The following is a 23,343-nucleotide window of genomic DNA, read 5'->3' on the forward strand; positions in this document are numbered from 1 at the left end:
GCTCTGGTGGACCTCCTGCAGGCACCACTGCAGCAGCTCCACCAGAGCCATGGACCAAGGGACCCTCCGCAGGAATGCCTGAGGCAGCTCCACCGAAACTGCGGGATCAGCACAGGGGGCGGCGAAATGGCCGTGCGCCTAGGGCGCGAGAAACCCTGGCTCCGGTCCTGCCTATATCTCTATTTTTTCTTCAAGATAGCCACTGTCAGAATCTGTAGTTGCATTTTCTAGATATGTAACTTTTCCTCATTTTTATTTACATTGTCATTCCAACAATTTGATGCAGTTTAATGATACAACTACTTGACAGCAGCATTGTACCAATATATTTACAGTAATGCATTCTTCTTGTACCTAAAATGTTTTTGTTGGATGAAAATAAGATGCACGGCAAACAGGAGCAGCATCCCTGGAAATATGAGCTACACTAGTCCCTGGTAGGGAAGGGCACACAAATGTGATATCTTGAATCTCAGGACAAGTCTAGGAGATAGATTGTTGCTGTTAAGCCAACATGGATGGGGCTGGTTAAAAAGGCATACCTCTCAGTGGGTGCTCCCAAAGGTATTGCGCCTGAGGCAGGCCCAATGTCCTCAAAAGAATGCACCAGAGCAGTGTCTGCTACATCTTTAGAAAATAGGTGGCATGCGCTCCCCACCTCTATGTGGGCCTATCTCCATTAGATGGTGCTTAATGTGGACCAGGACCACAGCTCTGCCTTCAACTTGCTTTTTCCCCCTTTTGGAGGCTCAGGGAACACAAGGGTTGAGATTGTGCATTTCCTGTATGTGGACACAAGAGGAAGAGGGCTTCTCGCACTCTGTTACCAACCTCTTACACTCCTGCTTAGAACCAGCCAGAGTCTAGCTTCATTTAGTGAAAGAAGAATTTGTAATCATATTTTGATGATGGCTCTTTACATGCAAATAGAGGAAAATAGATAGCAAGTGTAGTGTAGTATGTGCTACATGATTGTATTCTTGGATTTCTGACATATTTCAGCTAATTTTGGGGGTCAGCTTATTTTTTTTATTTTAGGCTACATCTACACAATAAGCTGGGATGTAATTTCCCCTGCTTGGGTACACATCTCATTGAGTATAATTAGTAGCATAGCCACAGTAGCATGGGCAGCAGAGGCACGGCTTAGCCATGTTGAACACAAACCAATGGGTACGTACTCAGCATGGCTAACCCTAACCGTCCCCTGCTGCTACTTGTATTACTGTGACTGCACTGCTATTTATGCTTGCACCAGCTCAATGAGAGCTCTGATATGTACGTATTCTAACTGAATGATGAAACAAAGGCATTACCTGAAACCACTGCAAGTTGTTTTTTCAGAACAGAGCTGTGATACAAGTAGACATCTTCTGGCACCTATGTAATTTATGTGAAAATGCTAGTGGTTCATAAAGCTTTGCTAATCCTTGTCTTCATGTTGCTGCAAATTGCTAAAAAATCAAATCTAGCAAAAAAAGCAGTATTTGCATGCAAATACTATCTCCTTTCCTCTTAAACCCCCCTTCTAAACACCATGTGGAAATTACTCAAGGCCTAAGAAGGTCTCAGAGGGCTGGATTACAGCACAGGCACTACAAGCATGTCCCTGAGGTGTCTAGAGTCATGTGATGACATCGGTATCTAAACTTTCTTTTAAAAATGTTATACTTCTAACCCTTATCTAGTGGTGTAACTGCACTGCTGCAAACACTCCCCAACCCCAGTACTGACAAGCCTTCAGGGAGACATCACTGCATTGCACCGCCAGGGGGGTCAGGGAAGGCTTGCAGCAGTGTAGTCCAACTCCTAATGTAGACATGCTGCACTGGTGTAAAATATGGTTGTGACATTACCCAGGATGTAATATGGACTGATGAACAGCTGTGTCCCCTCAATTCTCCATCATGGGAACTTTTACCCTGCTTTTACAGAGCTACCTCTTCTGATCTGCTCACACACAGCCTGCAGCATGTGAGTTACTCCTAGTTGTATCGTATGAATGCTATAGCTAGCCACTCTTGAATTACACTTCAGAGCAATACCAGCAAATTTCCAGTCAGACTTTCCACAGAAATGTATGTCTTGCACTGCCTGTTCACTCCTGGACAATACATGTTTATGTAGAGTCTGTTACTTTATTAATAGAAAACGATATGCACAGATCCTATTATCCCAAATGGAGTTTCTCAAACATTTCAGTCCAAACACACTGATTTAAATAAATCAGTAAAACAAATGTATTAACTACAGAAAGATAGATTATAAGTGATTGACTTTTATGCCTCATTACTGGTAAAGTTTAGTTACAAAAAAGTAAAACACAACTAATGGCTAACTTAACAAGCTAAGTGAATTCAAAGCAAACGACTCTCTCTCACCACGTTTCAGCAGTTTTACTAGCTGAATTTCTTTCAGACAGGATCCCTCCCCCAGTTCTTTTCCCCCCTCAGATATTGTGGATGACAAGGGTAGAGAGAAGGGAGAGATCATTTGGGGGTGTCTCTTCTCCCTTCTTATAGTTCTGTCTTCTTTGAGAATCATCCCAGTGAGGTTCAGGAGACAGAAACTCTCTGTGGATGGGAACCCCCAGCTGTTTCTTTGTCAAGATGTAGATTTTTGCTCACCTCCTCTTTCCTGCCAAAGAATGGCCAGTTAGCCAAGTGATGGTCCATTTGATTTTGTTGACACCTGGCTGAAGCATTGGCTGTCCTTTTGTCTCTGGGGAACTGGTTTGTGGCTGCTTTCCCAGATGATGAACATGTCTTAGTAATACCATGAAGAGGAATCTTATAACTTTACATTCAATGTTGCCATACATATTTTAGCGGGACAATAATGATCAGCAAATTATGATTTTTCAAATGATCTCTCACAAGGCATACTTTGTACTACATTTATCATAGTCCTGGAAAAGAGGTGAACCTAGAGGTACAGACTATTACAATGGTTCATACTAATATAGATTTACTCCAATGTGGCTTTACCTGGGTTGCAAACCAAAGTTATCTCCATCAGTGTAAATCACTATTTTACATCAGTACATCATGTCTAGTTTTTCACTGGTCTAGAAAAGTCTGAGTCTACAAACAGACAGAAAAAAATATCTCTGTGAGGTATGAACCATCCATTCAGCCTAATGAGGTGTTAGCGCAGAAACTAAGGGCTAGTCAATGCTGCCATGGCAGGCTTTAACGTGCCTTGTGTGGTCTCCCAGCGCTCTAAAGAAACCACCTCCATGAGGGGGCATAGCTTCCAGCACTAGGACACTGTTTACACTGGTGCTTTACAGTGCTGCAACTTGCTGTGCTGAGGGGGGATGTTTTTTCCCACCCTTACTGCCATGCCAAGCTCCTCCTCCACCATGTGAGCAGAAGAATCAATTGTGGGGAGCTGTGAGAGAACTTTTGATGCCACCAAACAGTGTGACTCTGCTGTGGTGGTATTGTCTTGGTCCTCACCCCCAGAGTCTTTTGCATAGATGGGTGACAGCTAAGTCGTCCTTCTCTGGGAGTGACTGAAACCTGTCTAAAGAGAAGCAGTGGTGGTCTGGGAAGGGAGGGAGCTCCAGTCTCCTCTAAGAGGATTGGTGGTACCATCCTGATAGCTGTGCAGACAGCTTTTCCTGGTGGGATGAGGGCCATAGGGACAGGACCACAGTGAGTGCCATGTGGGAATGTACCTTGGGCACCAGATTGCCTTACCCAAGCCCTGAGAGATAGTAAAAATGTTCCTTTCAGAAGCATCCCTTGTTTGACCCTCTCAATGGATTTTGCACATAAATATTATTACTAATAAAGGTCTTTTTATCTTCACACACACACACAACTGATTTAGGGCCAAAAAGAGGAGAAAGGAAATAAAGGAGGAAGTAGCAGCACTATTGCAATATGTAAATAAAAATTAAACAGTTATTTGATTTAAAGAGCATGAATTTTTCTGGTTTTTCTATTTACTTAACTTGGTAAGCATTCTTGTAAGAAAAATATGCAGCTGGGCTTAATGTGGCAGGAAATATGCAGACTTCTACATGCAAAGCTCTGGCTGTGTATCTTAGTCGTGACCTACAGTGATTCCATTAACTCAGTATCGACCCTTTCTGGAACAAAAAATTGTCAAGAAGTGTGTCAAACTGTGTTGTGGCTTTAGTCACGTGGTTATCCACCAATATCCACACTCAGAACACTGAACTCCTGCCTACGTGGCAGATCTCAATGAAGCCGAACAGAATAGTTTAGTAATTTAGTGTTCTGTATGAAAAACACCTTTGAGTGTTGACAGAAAGGTCTAACAGAAATAACCGAAAAAAATAAAATGTTATTAAGTTACAGTAACAGAAAAGCATAGAATTTTAATCATTAGCTGGTTTGGCAACTGCTGCTAAAAAGTAGGTAAGAGTAAGGACTGATGATATTGTTTCATACTAAAATCATTGATCTATTTCTGTAATATTCACACATTATCCAAACTGAAAGCCTGCAATTTTTTTTCACTGGATGTTTGTGAAACCCTATGTCATTTCTCTGTGTGGGAAATCATTGTATTTTATTACCAGGCTTACATTACTTTGAACAAAGGCTCAGACTAGTACTCTGTTGGCTATAAATAAAGCAGGTTAAATATCAAGTACAAATAATATGCCACATCCCAGGCCATGACAGACCACCTTTTAAATCACCTTTATAAAGTGATCTGTCCCTGTACCATGTTGGCCCCACAGTGCCATTTAGAGCAATCTGAAGATTAGGAGCACGTAGTTATAAGTGTTTATTGAAATACTATGAAATACTGAAATGAAATTACTCAAATAGAATTTTATTTAAATGCGGAAGCTTGTTTTACCCTTAAAATCAAACACCAATTTCTGTTTCCTTGTAGAAAGCAAGCAGAACTACAGGCACTTTCCTTGCTGTCTATTTTTAAACAAAGATAAAATGAGATTCAGTGGTAGGATATATTTAAAAAAAAAAAACTGCAAAACAATTTAAAATAACAAGCGAATAAGAGAAATACAGAATATATATTGTGGTTAGTCAAATAAGACCACGCATTCCACTCATAAGCATAAAGTTAAAGTGATTAAGAGCAATCTGTACTTCTTTTCCTATTTCAGCAACTGAGAATCAAGTGTTGGAATACAATCTGTTTTGAAATATAACTGCACTCTTCCACTGTAGTGCAAACATCAGATATAAGCTTGTAATATTGCAAAATATCTCTCTCACTCCCAACTGTTTCTACAAGGATTTCATTTCAAGCAGAAAGGCAATTTTAAATCTTGCTTTGTTTACTCAGATTGATTACCTTTGTAAAGAATATACCCACTCAGTTAATAACAAACCTCCACAACTAGCTCCTTTGACTAATTTACTGTACAAAGGATAATTCCCTTATGCCATCTAGCTGGAACCTCTAACCTGCTGTCTCAGTAATGGGTCTTGCTCAATTTATTTTCAGGGTCAGTATTTTCCATCAAATAGAGGAAAATAGATAGCAAGTGTAGTGTAGTATGTGCTACATGATTGTATTCTTCGATTTCTGACATATTTCAGCTAATTTTGGGGGTCAGCTTATTTTTTTTATTTTAGGCTACATCTACACAATAAGCTGGGATGTAATTTCCCCTGCTTGGGTACACATCTCATTGAGTATAATTAGTAGCATAGCCACAGTAGCATGGGCAGCAAAGGCACGGCTTAGCCATGTTGAACACAAACCAATGGGTACGTACTCAGCATGGCTAACCCTAACCGTCCCCTGCTGCTACTTGTATTACTGTGATTGCACTGCTATTTATGCTTGCACCAGCTCAATGAGAGCTCTGATATGTACGTATTCTAACTGAATGATGAAACAAAGGCATTACCTGAAACCACTGCAAGTTGTTTTTTCAGAACAGAGCTGTGATACAAGTAGACATCTTCTGGCACCTATGTAATTTATGTGAAAATGCTAGTGGTTCATAAAGCTTTGCTAATCCTTGTCTTCATGTTGCTGCAAATTGCTAAAAAATCAAATCTAGCAAAAAAAGCAGTATTTGCATGCAAATACTATCTCCTTTCCTCTTAAAACCCCCTTCTAAACACCATGTGGAAATTACTCAAGGCCTAAGAAGGTCTCAGAGGGCTGGATTACAGCACAGGCACTACAAGCATGTCCCTGAGGTGTCTAGAGTCATGTGATGACATCGGTATCTAAACTTTCTTTTAAAAATGTTATACTTCTAACCCTTATCTAGTGGTGTAACTGCACTGCTGCAAACACTCCCCAACCCCAGTACTGAGAAGCCTTCAGGGAGACATCACTGCATTGCACCGCCAGGGGGGTCAGGGAAGGCTTGCAGCAGTGTAGTCCAACTCCTAATGTAGACATGCTGCACTGGTGTAAAATATGGTTGTGACATTACCCAGGATGTAATCTGGACTGATGAACAGCTGTGTCCCCTCAATTCTCCATCATGGGAACTTTTACCCTGCTTTTACAGAGCTACCTCTTCTGATCTGCTCACACACAGCCTGCAGCATGTAAGTTACTCCTAGTTGTATCGTATGAATGCTATAGCCAGCCACTCTTGAATTACACTTCAGAGCAATACCAGCAAATTTCCAGTCAGACTTTCCACAGAAATGTATGTCTTGCACTGCCTGTTCACTCCTGAACAATACATGTTTATGTAGAGTCTGTTACTTTATTAATAGAAAACGATATGCACAGATCCTATTATCCCAAATGGAGTTTCTCAAACATTTCAGTCCAAACACACTGATTTAAATAAATCAGTAAAACAAATGTATTAACTACAGAAAGATAGATTATAAGTGATTGACTTTTATGCCTCATTACTGGTAAAGTTTAGTTACAAAAAAGTAAAACACAACTAATGGCTAACTTAACAAGCTAAGTGAATTCAAAGCAAACGACTCTCTCTCACCGCGTTTCAGCAGTTTTACTAGCTGAATTTCTTTCAGACAGGATCCCTCCCCCAGTTCTTTTCCCCCCTCAGATATTGTGGATGACAAGGGTAGAGAGAAGGGAGAGATCATTTGGGGGTGTCTCTTCTCCCTTCTTATAGTTCTGTCTTCTTTGAGAATCATCCCAGTGAGGTTCAGGAGACAGAAACTCTTTGTGGATGGGAACCCCCAGCTGTTTCTTTGTCAAGATGTAGATTTTTGCTCACCTCCTCTTTCCTGCCAAAGAATGGCCAGTTAGCCAAGTGATGGTCCATTTGATTTTGTTGACACCTGGCTGAAGCATTGGCTGTCCTTTTGTCTCTGGGGAACTGGTTTGTGGCTGCTTTCCCAGATGATGAACATGTCTTAGTAATACCATGAAGAGGAATCTTATAACTTTACATTCAATGTTGCCATACATATTTTAGCGGGACAATAATGATCAGCAAATTATGATTTTTCAAATGATCTCTCACAAGGCATACTTTGTACTACATTTATCATAGTCCTGGAAAAGAGGTGAATCTAGAGGTACAGACTATTACAATGGTTCATACCAATATAGATTTACTCCAATGTGGCTTTACCTGGGTTGCAAACCAAAGTTATCTCCATCAGTGTAAATCACTATTTTACATCAGTACATCATGTCTAGTTTTTCACTGGTCTAGAAAAGTCTGAGTCTACAAACAGACAGAAAAAAATATCTCTGTGAGGTATGAACCATCCATTCAGCCTAATGAGGTGTTAGCGCAGAAACTAAGGGCTAGTCAATGCTGCCATGGCAGGCTTTAACGTGCCTTGTGTGGTCTCCCAGCGCTCTAAAGAAACCACCTCCATGAGGGGGCATAGCTTCCAGCACTAGGACACTGTTTACACTGGTGCTTTACAGTGCTGCAACTTGCTGTGCTGAGGGGGGATGTTTTTTCCCACCCTTACTGCCATGCCAAGCTCCTCCTCCACCATGTGAGCAGAAGAATCAATTGTGGGGAGCTGTGAGAGAACTTTTGATGCCACCAAACAGTGTGACTCTGCTGTGGTGGTATTGTCTTGGTCCTCACCCCCAGAGTCTTTTGCATAGATGGGTGACAGCTAAGTCGTCCTTCTCTGGGAGTGACTGAAACCTGTCTAAAGAGAAGCAGTGGTGGTCTGGGAAGGGAGGGAGCTCCAGTCTCCTCTAAGAGGATTGGTGGTACCATCCTGATAGCTGTGCAGACAGCTTTTCCTGGTGGGATGAGGGCCATAGGGACAGGACCACAGTGAGTGCCATGTGGGAATGTACCTTGGGCACCAGATTGCCTTACCCAAGCCCTGAGAGATAGTAAAAATGTTCCTTTCAGAAGCATCCCTTGTTTGACCCTCTCAATGGATTTTGCACATAAATATTATTACTAATAAAGGTCTTTTTATCTTCACACACACACACAACTGATTTAGGGCCAAAAAGAGGAGAAAGGAAATAAAGGAGGAAGTAGCAGCACTATTGCAATATGTAAATAAAAATTAAACAGTTATTTGATTTAAAGAGCATGAATTTTTCTGGTTTTTCTATTTACTTAACTTGGTAAGCATTCTTGTAAGAAAAATGTGCAGCTGGGCTTAATGTGGCAGGAAATATGCAGACTTCTACATGCAAAGCTCTGGCTGTGTATCTTAGTCGTGACCTACAGTGATTCCATTAACTCAGTATCGACCCTTTCTGGAACAAAAAATTGTCAAGAAGTGTGTCAAACTGTGTTGTGGCTTTAGTCACGTGGTTATCCACCAATATCCACACTCAGAACACTGAACTCCTGCCTACGTGGCAGATCTCAATGAAGCCGAACAGAATAGTTTAGTAATTTAGTGTTCTGTATGAAAAACACCTTTGAGTGTTGACAGAAAGGTCTAACAGAAATAACCGAAAAAAATAAAACGTTATTAAGTTACAGTAACAGAAAAGCATAGAATTTTAATCATTAGCTGGTTTGGCAACTGCTGCTAAAAAGTAGGTAAGAGTAAGGACTGATGATATTGTTTCATACTAAAATCATTGATCTATTTCTGTAATATTCACACATTATCCAAACTGAAAGCCTGCAATTTTTTTTCACTGGATGTTTGTGAAACCCTATGTCATTTCTCTGTGTGGGAAATCATTGTATTTTATTACCAGGCTTACATTACTTTGAACAAAGGCTCAGACTAGTACTCTGTTGGCTATAAATAAAGCAGGTTAAATATCAAGTACAAATAATATGCCACATCCCAGGCCATGACAGACCACCTTTTAAATCACCTTTATAAAGTGATCTGTCCCTGTACCATGTTGGCCCCACAGTGCCATTTAGAGCAATCTGAAGATTAGGAGCACGTAGTTATAAGTGTTTATTGAAATACTATGAAATACTGAAATGAAATTACTCAAATAGAATTTTATTTAAATGCGGAAGCTTGTTTTACCCTTAAAATCAAACACCAATTTCTGTTTCCTTGTAGAAAGCAAGCAGAACTACAGGCACTTTCCTTGCTGTCTATTTTTAAACAAAGATAAAATGAGATTCAGTGGTAGGATATATTTAAAAAAAAAACAACTGCAAAACAATTTAAAATAACAAGCAAATAAGAGAAATACAGAATATATATTGTGGTTAGTCAAATAAGACCACGCATTCCACTCATAAGCATAAAGTTAAAGTGATTAAGAGCAATCTGTACTTCTTTTCCTATTTCAGCAACTGAGAATCAAGTGTTGGAATACAATCTGTTTTGAAATATAACTGCACTCTTCCACTGTAGTGCAAACATCAGATATAAGCTTGTAATATTGCAAAATATCTCTCTCACTCCCAACTGTTTCTACAAGGATTTCATTTCAAGCAGAAAGGCAATTTTAAATCTTGCTTTGTTTACTCAGATTGATTACCTTTGTAAAGAATATACCCACTCAGTTAATAACAAACCTCCACAACTAGCTCCTTTGACTAATTTACTGTACAAAGGATAATTCCCTTATGCCATCTAGCTGGAACCTCTAACCTGCTGTCTCAGTAATGGGTCTTGCTCAATTTATTTTCAGGGTCAGTATTTTCATGATGTAGATTCAGCAACTATAGCCTTTGTTTCTCCTTGGGCTGAGTGACAAGTACGCTTCTGCACAAGAAGTCTGGAACCTCTTACTCAACTAGAAATGAACCCTTTACAGCTAGTTGAACCAATTCATGTGTCCAGCCAAGCTGTGCTCGGTGCAGGATGAGGTTGGGGGCAGGACAAAAGTATGTCAATTTTGTGCTCCTCCAATCCTTGTGTTTGCAGGAAGTTAGACTGTCTGTTGGCAAAATTAGAGGAATCTTAGTACTTAATACTGTTTTAATTGACTGCTTACTCTAACATCAGCAGGGGTGATTGTGTCAGCCAGGGATCACCAGAACCCATCTCTTCCCCCCCACACGTCATCTATACTGACAGGGGTCAGGAGCCGGGGGCAACAAGTAGTTACACTAGCTCCATTGTAGACAGGGATTCCACTGCTGGGTTCCTGTTTGTGCCACTCTGATGGTACAAAATGTCTCGGTTACAGAGTAACCTGTCCCCTTCCTGGTCTCTCTGAGTACATCCTTCATGTGTCAGGCCTCAGGCCTTTACCTGTCCTAGGATGGAGTCACACAATTCTACTCTGAGATCAGGCCCTGAGCTACAGTTCCTTGTATATCCACAGTTCTTACCCTACAGGTCCAACTGAGTTCAGACACATGCAGTTCTTTCTTTAAGAACCAGCGAGCAGTAGCATCCAGTGACAAAACAGCCTTCTTAAAACAAACTATTGTTTGTTTTCATAGTAGGAACAAAGTATTGAGGGAGATAGAGGATTTTAAAAACAGTCTACAGTCTCACCCAATGGCTTACCATCCTCTCTCGGTAACCTAGGCAGGCCTAACTTCTTCAGACACTCCCAGGGGGTTCTGGTGTCTCCCTGGCTCCCCTGAACAACTACCCTGCTCTTTCTTCAGAGTTCCTTTTTAAACTCCCCCATGGTATTCCTGGGCCATTTCCTATCTGGGCACTTTCTCTTTACAGCTCTCAAGTGTTTGCAGTGAAGTGTCCTATCTTGTTTCTCCTGTTCCCTTCTGCTTGTTTTTTTCTTCCAGATAGCCCTCCAATATATTCATACATAACCCAATAACCAGGCCAATATACAGTACTCATAAATTATTACAGAGCAGCTCTAAATCCATCACACAAAGTTCACATGATGTGGTGCATGATCTTGTCCTCAGTTTGGTTTTGACATGCATAAAGTTCTGCACTCAGAACTATATGAAATTCTTGGATCTGCAAAACTGGGCTGGCAATCTCATGTGAGCAGCTTTTGTCATAGACCAATCAGAAACAATCCATAAAGATTGGAAATCTCGGGGTAGGGTGGCAGTGGGAGCCTGTTCTTATGCAAATCCAGCCAAAGTTGATCTGGAGATTGTGAGAGATCAGCCTTTGCCTATGGTATTTTGTTGCTTCCATTCTGATCTCAGCCAAAACCCATAAGTACAAAGCTAAAATAAATTTGAAAAAGTTAAACATATCTGGAACTTCCAAAAAAAGTTCAATTCAGATTTGGAGGAAAGGTTCCTGGGGAAGGACAGGAAAATCCTTTAGCCAGTTTTGTTTGCCCATCCTTAATGCAGTCTAATGTGTCATAAGGCTAAGAAGTGACTGTTAAATATGACATGCACTTTTAAACAATAAACCAGAACTGGGAAGCAAGGAAACTGAAAATGTAGGCATCTAACCAAGGTCATTTGAGAAAAAAAAATCTGAGAGAGGTGACATTAACAGTACACCTCTTACTGGATCAGAAATCCAGTGTCATAATGTGAGTTAAGCATTAGAGTAGACCTTATAAATAGAGGGGTGGGGGAATGGTGTGTGAGCAAAAGAGACTTCATAGCAGAGGGCAGAAACCATCAACAGAGAAGAGGACAAAAATATCACATTAATAAAAAAAACATTCTTTTAAACAAAGGATATACCATGACATCCCAAAACTGCCAATGAGAAGTCTTACAGATAATGGGATCAAAATAAGAGCCTAAAAAGAATAGAAAAAGAGAACACATATTGAAGATGTCACACTGCAAGGAGATTTAGGGAACTCCAATATCAGTGTGTTTGTCAGAATTTAAGTGGTTTGTAATTCTGGAATCCGAACACAAAAGGGATTCTTCTAGCCTTTTAAAGGACAGCTTTAATGATCACTAATTAGTTTTAATACTTAAGATAAATAATTACTAAAAGTTAGATCATAGGTAGAGAAGGGAGTGTGGAGCTTCCCTCCCTGCTTGCATGGCCTATAAAAAGGCTAAGTAGAAGCCCAGTCCCTCCTCTCAGGAAAGCACAAGGATTTGTCTTTAATGTGTGGGAGCTGAACAGGGGAGATAGGAGGAAGGGAGAACAGGCAGACTTCAACTGGGCTCCTCATGGGTGCAGGGAGCTAGCTGCACAAATCTGATTGCAGGACTGGGGCCTTAGCAACAAACAGTTCACACTTCAAAAAACACAATCCACATTTGTTTTTTAATCACTGGATTTACACATACACACTGGGGGAGGCACAAGGTGTGGATCATCAAGTCACAGCATTTTTGTTAAACTTATTTAAGCACCTGATCCTAGAATTGATCCAAATTCAAACCTCCCATAGACTGCTCTGGAAGTTCTGTGCAACATCTGATTTCAGATTTGGCTGTGTGTAGTTCCTTGTTTATTTTTTATTTGTAGTTCAATACTAAAATATTAATAATCAAATAAATGAAAGTATGTAATTAAAATACGGTCTAAAAGAGTTTAAATCACTTTGTTTGCAATGTGAAATACGTTATCATGAAAAAATGTAATTTCAACTCTGTTTAAAAGTCACTAGTAACCTTTTTATTAAAATCTTTAAGGGTATGGTAATTGGATGATTTTCTTTCACAATATGATAGTGGGAAAAGTGACTAATTCATATCCTACCGTTTAATGTCTGACTTGTGTCACCTCTTTGGAACATGCAATTAGAAAATCTCAAAATATCTAATTATAGCACTTGCCTTGTTCAGTGTTTTGTGATCCATATACAAATGTCTCGACTTGCTGCGCAAAGAAATCTTCAAAAGAAAAAGGGGTTAGGGAAAGCTTAAATCAGCATCCTTTGGTTTCTTCCATGCTGTGACATTTATCTATGGAGTTAAGTCATCACATAGTAATAGCTTGGCATACAGTGTGGGCTAATTCTATATTTAGTGATGCCATTAACTAGTAGAGAGAGATTCAAATACTTGGAAAAAGTTGTTGACTGACTGAATGGCTAAAGCTTATGTTTTTTACAAAAGTGAACAGAAAGGTCTGTGCTGTGACAGATACCAAATCCCAGAGTTTCTTTTAAATTTTAATGAGGTAAGAGGAATAGATTCTGCCTGCAGAGGGGAGCCAATTTTGGATGAGCCACTCAATTTTTCTGAGACCAATTTTAATGTCACCTTCAACTTATTTCTAGCATCAGAGGGGTAGCCATGTTAGTCTGGGTCTGTAAAAGGGTACAAGGAGTCCTGTGGCACCTTATAGACTAACAGATGTATTGGAGCATAAGCTTTCGTGGGCGAATACCCACTTCGTCAGATGCATGTCCAAAGTGGGTATTCACCCACGAAAGCTTACGCTCCAATACATCTGTTAGTCTATGAGGTGCCACAGGACTCCTTGTAACTTTATTCTAGTTCATCTAGTCCACTTAGCACAACATAATCCTGAACAGATTCCAGAATGAACCTAAAGGAAGTGGAGTAGCAGCCCTGTTCCCCTCCAACTTCATGTGCCTCACTCTAGAAACAAAAATCCATATGATTTGTGGAACCAAAAATAAAACCTAAGACTTCTAGTGATTTACAGATGTCCAAATAAATAACTTGCTTATTTGTTGGAAGTTCTAATGGACCTTAGGTCAGCATAATTCTGGAATTGCTTAGGTTCATTTTCCTTTGAGTTCTAAACTTTCGCATAGACAATGCCATGGATACACTAGTATCCAATCTCTTCTGATCACATGGAAACCATGGGTTTCACCTGGACTATCTCTGACCCCCATGCTCAGCTGGACATACATTTGATATCTCACAGCATTCTGGATGGTTTGCAGTCTTGCATGAAGACTACAATCAAAAAAAGATGCCTGCTATATACAAATATAGTGGCCACAGGACAGATTCTCCACTGCCTTGTGTTGGCATTTAAATTCAAGTTCAAAACAATCCAATGTGATGCAATAACCAGGAAAAGCCTTACTAAGAAGGATCCAGTTACATGAATGCAAGCAAAAGCGTTGAGCCAAGTCATCAGTTAGTTACAATTGAACTGTACTATATAATATCTAAAAAGAGAAACTGGAGCAAGCGTAAGAGAATTAGATATGCAATGGCTTGCTAAGCATGTTTGTAACAATGGGGACATAGGGTTGAGTTCAGCAGCCAGCATTTTAAAGAGACTGTGTCACTTTAAGATTGAAATAGGAACTGATCACAGGCAACAACTCAGTGGGCCTGATTCTCCTGTCTTATAAAGCATTGGGTACAAAGGGAATAACTGTTACTGGAGATTTAACAGTGTAAGTGAGGGGAGAATCAGGCTCTGTGACTGAACTCTGGGAGCTGATAGGTTGCACATTTGGAGTTAAATAAAACAGTTGTATTCGAGAAGCATTGCATGAGATTCCTTTTATAACATTTACATGGGATATCACACATAGCGGGGCTGCTGCTAAGACGGGCTCCCTGCCTTCCCGAGCCCCACACTGTTCCCAGAAGTAGCCAGTGTGGTTCCAGGGAGCAGGGATTGCCCTCTGCATTCTGCTCCTGCCTGCAAGCACCATCCCTGCAGCTCCCATTGACCAGGAAAGGGGAGCTGTTGCCAATGGGAGCTGCAGTGGTGGTGCTTCCAGAGAGGGACAGTCCGCAGAGCCAGGTGCTGCCACCTCTCCCCCCGCAGGGGCACGTTGGCCCCTTCCAGCAGCAGTGTGGGGACAGGGTACATAGGGAGCCTGTCTTAATGGAAGCCACAATGCACTGCTGATTGGGAGCTGCAGGAGGTAAGTGCTACCTGGTGGGAACCTGCACCCCAGCCCTGACCCCCCTTGCAGAGCCATCACCCCAAACCAATCCTGACTCCCCTCCTGCAGCCAGCACCTTATACCCCCTCCTGCATCCCAGCACCCTGATCCCCCCTCCCAGAGCCAGCACCCTGAACCCCCTCCTACACCCCCACACTCTTCCCCAGCCTGGAACCCCCTCCTGCACCCCAACCCCCCAAACTCCCTCCTAGAGCTTGCACCCCTCACCCCCTCCTGCACCCCAACCCCCTTCTCCAGGCTCAGCCCAGAGTCTCCTCCCACACTGTGAACCCCTTGGCTTCAACCCAGAGCCCACGCCCCCTCCCGAACCCCTACCTCAGCCTGGTGAAAGTGAGGAAGGGTGAGGGAAAGTATGTTATGGAGGGTATGTGTGTGGAGTGAGTGGGGTGGGGCTTTGGGGAAGAGAAGGGGCCTTGAGGAAGGGGCAGGGTAGATCCTTGGTTGCTCTTAAATTCAAAAAGTGAACTTGGGCTTGAAAAGGTTGGAGATCTCTGGTTTACAGTATGTCTATCTTTAAGTAGTATTATCAGTCTCACTTTTTATGAGCTGAACTGATTTACGGAGCACATGCGTCTATCTTTTATGAGTAGATTGGAATATGAGATGAACCATGCTGCAAATACCCCTCCTTAATGGCATGGTAAAGATGGATGAATAGGCATACAATGCTTCATAGTAAAATAATAATTCATTTTGGTTGAGTTAATGAGGTGGTTTCATGAAACAGATGAATTGTCCTGAAGAGGCTGTTGAGATTCCAAAGAAGTCATCTCAGGCAAAACCATTTTTTTCTATAGTGTTTCTAAAAAAAATGTGGCTCAGAAATGTACAGAACAGATAGTAAATAGAAAGTCCCTGGTACTCTTCACTATTACCTGAAAATTTTAAACCTAACATTAAAGAACAAGCACTTCATGTTAAATAAATCATAAAAAACCTCCTAGCATTTATGCTCATTGTGAATTCCACCTATAAGCCAGATGGAAGCCAATGCAGATCTGTGACATGAAATGTGGGAAGCACTGCTTAACACAGCTGCATCCTTCTTCAGTTTCCAGCTGGATTGAAGGTGTCGGTCTGGGTAGAATACAGTGCAGTAACCTATCTTTGTGAAAAAAAAGCATAGATAATGGTAGTAAGGTCTACATGCAAAAGAGAGAGTTGCAAAAATATTGGAAAAAATAGATGTGTTACTCTTTGCTGTTACCTGATCTAACAGCAGTTGGGAATCTAATCAAACCTCCAAATAGTGAACACAAACAACAGATACATACTCTTCATGAGTGGGGCAGAAATAATCCTTAGCAAATCTTCTAGGTGTTTACTTTAACCTATCAGTTTCACGTTTGTCTTATCTAGATTAAGCCTTTACCAGTTAGCATTGTCATCTGTGCCTCAGTCTCTACAAGACACTGGATGAGAGGCTAGGATGCACCTATAGATGAAATGGAGACCAGGAGCTGGGTACCAACAGCATCCTGAAATACCATAGTCCTTCTCTCCTCACACACCCTTTTAACAGCCTATTGCACAAGATTGATGGCAAAATGGAACCCAGGGAAAGCCCACATGAGAGCACCCTGAGAGGAAAAAAGAAGTCATTGCACAAGCCTGGTCTGTGGGTCTACTCAGACAGGAAGGAACAGAGCAACAGTGTCTACTGGTGAATTGACAAAGTCTCATAGATCAGTAGCATCAAAGGCAGTTGACAGATTTAATAGCCTGGATACTTGAACTACACCAATTACAAGTAGCTTAACCACACATGTACTGCAGTACTGTATCCAAATTAACAACGATCATGGAGATCCATGGTAAGAAGATTAGCAAGAATCATTTGCAATTCTACATTTTCATCAGCAAATGGTCATGCCATTCTTTACACTTTAAAATTCCATCCAAGGACTGCAAAGGCATCAGTAACTTGAATTATCCAGCAACTCATTGAATTTGGCAAATATTATCCTTCATTTTACAGATTTGGAAACTGAGACATAAAGTGGCTAAGTGATTCCCCAGAGTCACACAGTGAATTTCAGAAGTAGTGACAGAACCTCCAACTCCTGACTTCCATGCCTGCATTCTAACAACCATCACTCTTTATTACGTACGATTGAAACCCACTGAACTATTCCCTGTATGAATCATGGTATCACGTTTGTATCTAATCAGACCTACCTTTATTTTCTCAGCTCCAGCTTCCAGGATTCAACTTGTAGGAGGACAGGTTCCTAATGAAGGTAGAGTGGAGATTTTTCATGCTGGAGAATGGGGTACTATCTGTGATGACCACTGGGATATTCATGATGGAGCAGTGGTCTGTAAGAGTCTGGGGTATGCAGCAGCATCTGGAATTCACAGTGGCGCCTATTTTGGACAAGGTACACTATATGAATTTAAAAATTCATTTTTTTAGGTGTCCTTCATATCTCCCAACCCCCCAACACACCCCCTCTCCCCGAATCACAGTGCTGGCTAAAGAACTGTTTATGGAAGAGTAACAAGATAAGATCATACAATTAATTGGATTTTCAAAGCCATGCTACTGATTTTTAGCAAAGTAAGTTAAAGGGCATATTTAAAAAATAATTATAAAATAATTATTTTACTAAGAGAAAAGGACAGACAAATAGAAATTAACCATCAATTTTATCTACTGTCAGCTGAGTAGTCTGTCCAACCCACAAGGAGTATTCTCCAAAATATAGCATTTTACTCAATATTTTGACTATATAATTATAATAAAAACTTTAAATATGTTATAATTATAAAGTCTATTTATATAATGTATATTGATTTGATCAGTTATACAAAGAAGGTCATAATGTAATTATTGTCACAGTATCTGAGAGCCTTCCAAAGAAATCACAACCAAAATGGACCAGATATTAAATTCATTTCCTCTCTACTGTTCCCCCCACTTCCCAGGATACTACTATTTCTCTCTCCCCCTACCCACACACATATATGTTTGTGATAGATATAATTTGTAACAAATCCTTGTATGCCTAGAAATCTGTGTTTTTTTTTCTGTGCTCTTCATAATCATCACTCATGACAGCCACAGAGAGAGTTCAAATCCTCAAGCTCCAAAATCCAAGCACACCACCACTTAAAATGAAGACAATTTTCCATTGTATAGGGTCTATGACAGATTCTTTCAAATCCTGACATCACTGAAAGGAAAAGGTGAAAGGAAAAATATATGTTTCCAATAGTGAAGTCAAGCTTCATAGTGGGTACCAGATGGGTCAGTCATTTCACAACCAAGGTAGTGTGCTCTGTATAAGGAAACCTAAATTAATTAGATACATTGCAATGGTACTCAACATCTTAGAACTATCTCCCAATCAAAGAATATTTTTCAAGTTTCTGGATTTTGGATGTCAACTTAGTTTGATTATAGGGAACAATAGGTGTCTTTAAATACTTTAACACACCACATTTCACCAGTTTTACCGGGATATTTATTTAATCTGTGGCATTTTAAATTAAATCAAGTGTTATATTAAACTATGTTATATCCTACAATCAATAGTCCTGGTTATTATATATAAGATGTTCAAATATTTATTTTAATGTGAGAATTATCCTTCTGAAATATATATGAGATAAATTATTCTTAACATTGCAGGTACTGGTCGAATATGGATGGATGAGGTTCTCTGTTTTGGCTATGAAACCTCTGTTGAAAATTGTATGTTTAAAGGCTGGGGTGTGACAGATTGTAAACATAATGAAGATGCTGGTGTCACTTGTAAAGTTTAATTTGGTCGGATTTAAACTGAAAGTTATTCGTAAACAGTTTCATAAATAGTTTTGATTTTTTTATTTGGCAAGAAATGTTCAGATAGAAATATATTGAATATTATCAGGAGAGCTGAGCATTTTGGGGGAAATAATCAGCATTCTAATCACTTTAATACACCAAGTTGGTACAATGAATGTAAACCAATATCATATAACAGCTGTTCAGTATTGAGTAGTGAGCTGGTGGTTTCAGTGTATTTCTGACTGTCCAGACATGGAAGCATCCATATTACAAAAATCACCATCAGAATTGATATCCTTGTTGACAGTCTTGGCTTAAAAATTCTATAATTCAGTTGATTGAGGTGACTGACTAAAGTCAGAATTGTGTCACTCAAAAACAGATTGGGGCAAATATGCTCTCAGTGCAATTCCATTGACTTCTGGAGATTTTCACCTGGGATGAGTTTTGATGATAGAGTTCAAGTAAATACAAAAAATATGACCCGTACACAATTAAATAAAAAATCTAGTTCACTCATGCCTTCTTTATTGAAAAAAAGAGAAAAAAGCTGATCCACCTGGCTCCATAGTTTCATTCCAATCTGTAAATATCAAATTCTACCTTCAGAGATGCAATACTCCCACTGAAGTTAATGACAGTAATATGCATATGTAACAGGTATGTAAGGATAATAACAGATCTTAAATGTCGATAGTCACCTACCGCAAGCTCTCAGAGTTAGAGAGGTATGAATCTAAAAGGATTTTGAAGAAACTAAGGTTCTGATTTTGTAGGCACAGAGGCTTAATGTTAAGCTTGAAAGTAATCCTGCTGAAGTAATTAGGATTCCTCACATGCTTAAAGTTAAACACATAGGGCATAATTTACAGTTAGTATAGGCCCAAAGAATACATACTAGTGGATCAGGACCATGATGAGATGTTAAGCAGGGATTTAATATTTATATAAATAAATCATAACTAAATGACAAGGACACGTCACTGAATTAAGGCCTTGATTCACGGAAGTACAGATACTTAACTTTAAGCATATAAGTTCCACTGTCTTTAATGAAATAAGAACATGCTTATGTAATGTCCTAAATAGAGATGCATTCCTTAATTGAAGCCTTACGTATTATTCTATTTGTATGTATTTGACTAATAAAATTAACCTGAAGACTTTTTACAACACTGTGGAATGTGCATGTTTTTTTCCCTCAGTGAAATTAACATATTTAAAGAGAAATCTCTGGTACAGAAATAAATGCAAGAGATGCAAACACCTGGAAGACACAAAGGATAATTAAACTGAAAGAAATCAGGATGAATTAAACAATTGGAAGCATGCTCTGGGGCCAGACTAATGGGTGCTAATTCAACGTAGGTACAGACATTTGTAGTGAACAGACCACATTCAGAAGTGGGAAGTAAGGTGATGTATATTAGAATGTCCTTTCACTTATTTAGCCTCCCTTTATATTTCCTTATCTGCTCTACTGAGGCATAAGTAAGTCTAAAAGGGTGTAATTTATGCCTTGAGGGGACTTTACCCTTCCCATGTTTTCAGATGATCATCTCCTCTCCTATTCCTAGTTTTGCACCAGTGACCCAAAAGTTTTGATCTGCTGCTGCTGCTGCTGAACTGCCTCTTTACCTTATTCTGGAGCTTGGGATGCTCTCGTTGTACCCTACTGTAAGAGTAAATCTTCATTCTGACATTCTAGATTTCCACTGCCTTTTTACAGTGCAGTATCTGCACTGATTTCTGTAGAATTATGTCTGATTTACACTGATGTGAGATCAGAATCAGGGCTCACATAACGATCTATTTTCATGTTGAATCATTTTAGTATTGGGAAGGTAAACTATTGTGGAGATTCTCAGTTAACAGCAATGCACTGAGTGAAATCTATACCCCAGAATAAGGTTAAAGTGAAGAAGTCAGTAGCTATTGGAACCAGTGACATGTTCTGGGTCATTTTACTTTGAAAGTGGGGCAGACAAATCCCCCACTTAGCATAAGATTGTTCCTGAGAATCTTGGGTTGTGGGGTAGGGGAGGGTTTGGGGTTCCTAAAGACTGAGGATGGCAAAATAAGAGGTGAGTGACTGACTAGGGCCTGAGTTTAGGGTTCATAATAAAACAAAATCCATTCATCTCATTTCAAGATTAATTATAAAGTTTTTGCACAACATTAATGCTAATGTGCCTATGATGGGATATATTAGGTCCTCCAAATTGCCTAGAGCAGCTGCATGGGACACAGCCAATCAGAAAGAGCCTGCAGAGAAACAGCCAATCAGGGCCCAGAAGGCTTGTATAAAGTGCCTACTTGGACTAGCAAGCAGTCTACTGGCAAGGCTGGACAGAGCAGTTGCTGGCTGTAGCCATATGAGTAAGGACAGTGCTCCTGACTGGTTGTAGTACCTGGACAGACCAGTTCCTGGCAGGGATGGGGTGCGAGGAGAGAGCACCTGGCGGGCTGTCGGAATGCAAGAAAGACTTCAGCCCTGAGATAAGGGTGAAGGTAAAGGTGAAGGAGCTGCAGGGAAGTGGCCCAGGGAACAGTAGCATAGAGTTAAAAGGGACACAGCATGTGGCTGCTATTTATAGGGTCCTGTCATAAACAGATAGCTAAGGGTTAATGTCTCTTTCACCTGAAGCACCTGACCAGAGGACCAATCAGGAAACTGGATTTTTTCAACTTTGGGTGGAGGGAATTGAGTGTCTAAGGTCTTTGTTTTCTGGCTGCCTGCTTGCTCTGAGCTTTGGAGAAGTAGTTCTACTTTCTAGTCTTCTGTTTCTAAGTGTAAGGACAAAGAGATCAGATAGTAAGTTCTATGGTTTCTTTTCTTTGGTATTTGCATGAATATAAGTGCTGGAGTGCTTTAATTTGTATTCTTTTTGAATAAGGCTGTTTATTCAATATTCTTTTAAGCAATTGACCCTGTGTTGTATCATCTAATACAGAGAGAACATTTGTACTTATTTTTCTTTCTTTTTATATAAAGCTTTCTTTTAAGACCTGTTGGAGTTTTTCTTTACTTCAGGAAAATTGAGTCTGTACTCACCAGGGAATTGGTGGGAGGAAGGAATCGGGGAAATCTGTGTGTTGGATTGCTAGCCTGATTTTTGCATTCCCTCTGGGGGGAATAGGAAAGTACTTTTGTTTCCAGAATTGGGAACCGAGAGGGAGATTCACTCTGTTTGGGTTCACAGAGCTTGTGTCTGTGTATCTCTCCAGGAGCACCTGGAGGGGGGAAGGGAAAAAGGATTATTTCCCTTTGTTGTGAGACTCAAGGGATTTGGGTCTTGGGGTCCCCAGGGAAGGTTTTTCAGGGGGACCAGAGTGCCCCAAAACACTCTAATTTTTTGGGTGGTGGCAGCAGGTACCAGGTCCAAGCTGGTAACTAAGCTTGGAGGTTTTCATGCTAACCCCCAGATTTTGGACGCTAAGGTCCAAATCTGGGACTAAGGTTATTACATGGTGGCAGCTGGTGGGAGATAGACAGAACCCAGAAGCCAGTAGAAATATTATATTTTTCTTTTCTCTGCTAAGGGCTTTTTAGCAGAGAGAAGCAGTTGGTTTTAAAAGGGAACCAGAGAGAATTTTTTTTTCTGCTCTCTCTCGCAGTTTGTGGCTTGCATGTTAAGCAGAAGTCGTTAAGGACTATTAACAGTCTTTTGTCACACAATAGCACTCCCATTGAGAGTCATACCAGCACTTATAGGCATGCAAATAAAGTGGTTTTTCTGGTTTCCCTTCATTGAACATTAGCTAGAGAGAGAAAAAGAAAAAAGCACTGTTGCTAGGCAGACTCCAGGAGGGAACAGAGCCTGCAGTTCAGAAGATAAACACCGGAGGGCACCCCAACACAAGAAAACAGGAACCATGACTTCTAAGGCAAAAATTGACGCCGAAGAACAAATCAAAGAAGCTGAACACAGGCAACAACTGGAAATAAAGCAAAAAGAGATGGAGATGAAAGAAAGAGAAGAACAAGCCAAAGAGGCAGCCAAGGAGGCAGCACACAAAAGAAAACTAGAAGAAGAAGAGGTGGCCCACAAAAGAAAACTAGAAGAAGAAGAGGTGGCCTACCGAAGGAAACAAGCAGAAGAAGAGTTGGCCCACAGAAGGAAGCAAGAAGAAGAAGAGTCGGCCCACCACCGAGAAATGGAAAAACAACAAAAAGAGAATGAAGAGAAGGAAAAACAGAGAAAACATGAACTGGAGTTGGCAAAAGCTGGGCTGCCTGTGCCAGCCAACCCTAACAACCCGGCGCCAAATATTGCTCCACAGCCCAGGAAATTTCCCACCTACAAGGCAGGTGATGACACCGAGGCCTTCTTGGAAAATTTTGAAAGAGCCTGTCTTGGGTACAAGATCCCCGAAGACCAGTACATGGTAGAATTGAGGTCACAGCTCAGTGGACCTTTAGCAGAGGTGGCAGCTGAAATGCCTAAGCACCAAATGAATGACTATAAACTTTTTCTAACCAA

At 40.5% G+C, this 23,343-nt stretch overlaps 3 protein-coding genes across 4 annotated transcripts in view; 1 reads left to right on the top strand and 2 right to left on the bottom strand.

The window, feature by feature from the left end:
• Window positions 1-18,855, top strand: part of MSR1 (macrophage scavenger receptor 1) — a 47,361-nt gene extending 28,506 nt beyond the window's left edge. The window contains exons 6-8 of the mRNA XM_050947947.1: window positions 3,850-3,892; window positions 17,280-17,468; window positions 18,722-18,855. Of these exons, the coding sequence (XP_050803904.1) occupies window positions 3,850-3,892; window positions 17,280-17,468; window positions 18,722-18,855 (366 nt within the window). The remainder of the gene's footprint in view (window positions 1-3,849; window positions 3,893-17,279; window positions 17,469-18,721) is intronic.
• The window catches only part of LOC127048252 (uncharacterized), a 519,587-nt gene that overhangs the window by 433,738 nt on the left and 62,506 nt on the right, over window positions 1-23,343 (bottom strand). The gene's annotated exons all lie outside the window — the stretch shown is intronic.
• The window catches only part of TUSC3 (tumor suppressor candidate 3), a 498,607-nt gene continuing 479,077 nt past the window's right edge, over window positions 3,814-23,343 (bottom strand). Inside the window, exon 11 of one of the 2 annotated variants that reach the window (XR_007773580.1) lies at window positions 3,814-3,828. The gene's annotated coding sequence lies outside the window, so the exon portion shown is untranslated. Of the gene's footprint in view, window positions 3,829-8,363; window positions 8,379-23,343 lie in introns of those variants that run through there. The other variant, XR_007773581.1, reaches the window with a different exon arrangement.

The sequence above is a fragment of the Gopherus flavomarginatus genome, chromosome 3 (genome assembly GCF_025201925.1).
Source record: "Gopherus flavomarginatus isolate rGopFla2 chromosome 3, rGopFla2.mat.asm, whole genome shotgun sequence".
In the NCBI taxonomy this organism is placed as follows: Eukaryota; Metazoa; Chordata; order Testudines; family Testudinidae; genus Gopherus; species Gopherus flavomarginatus.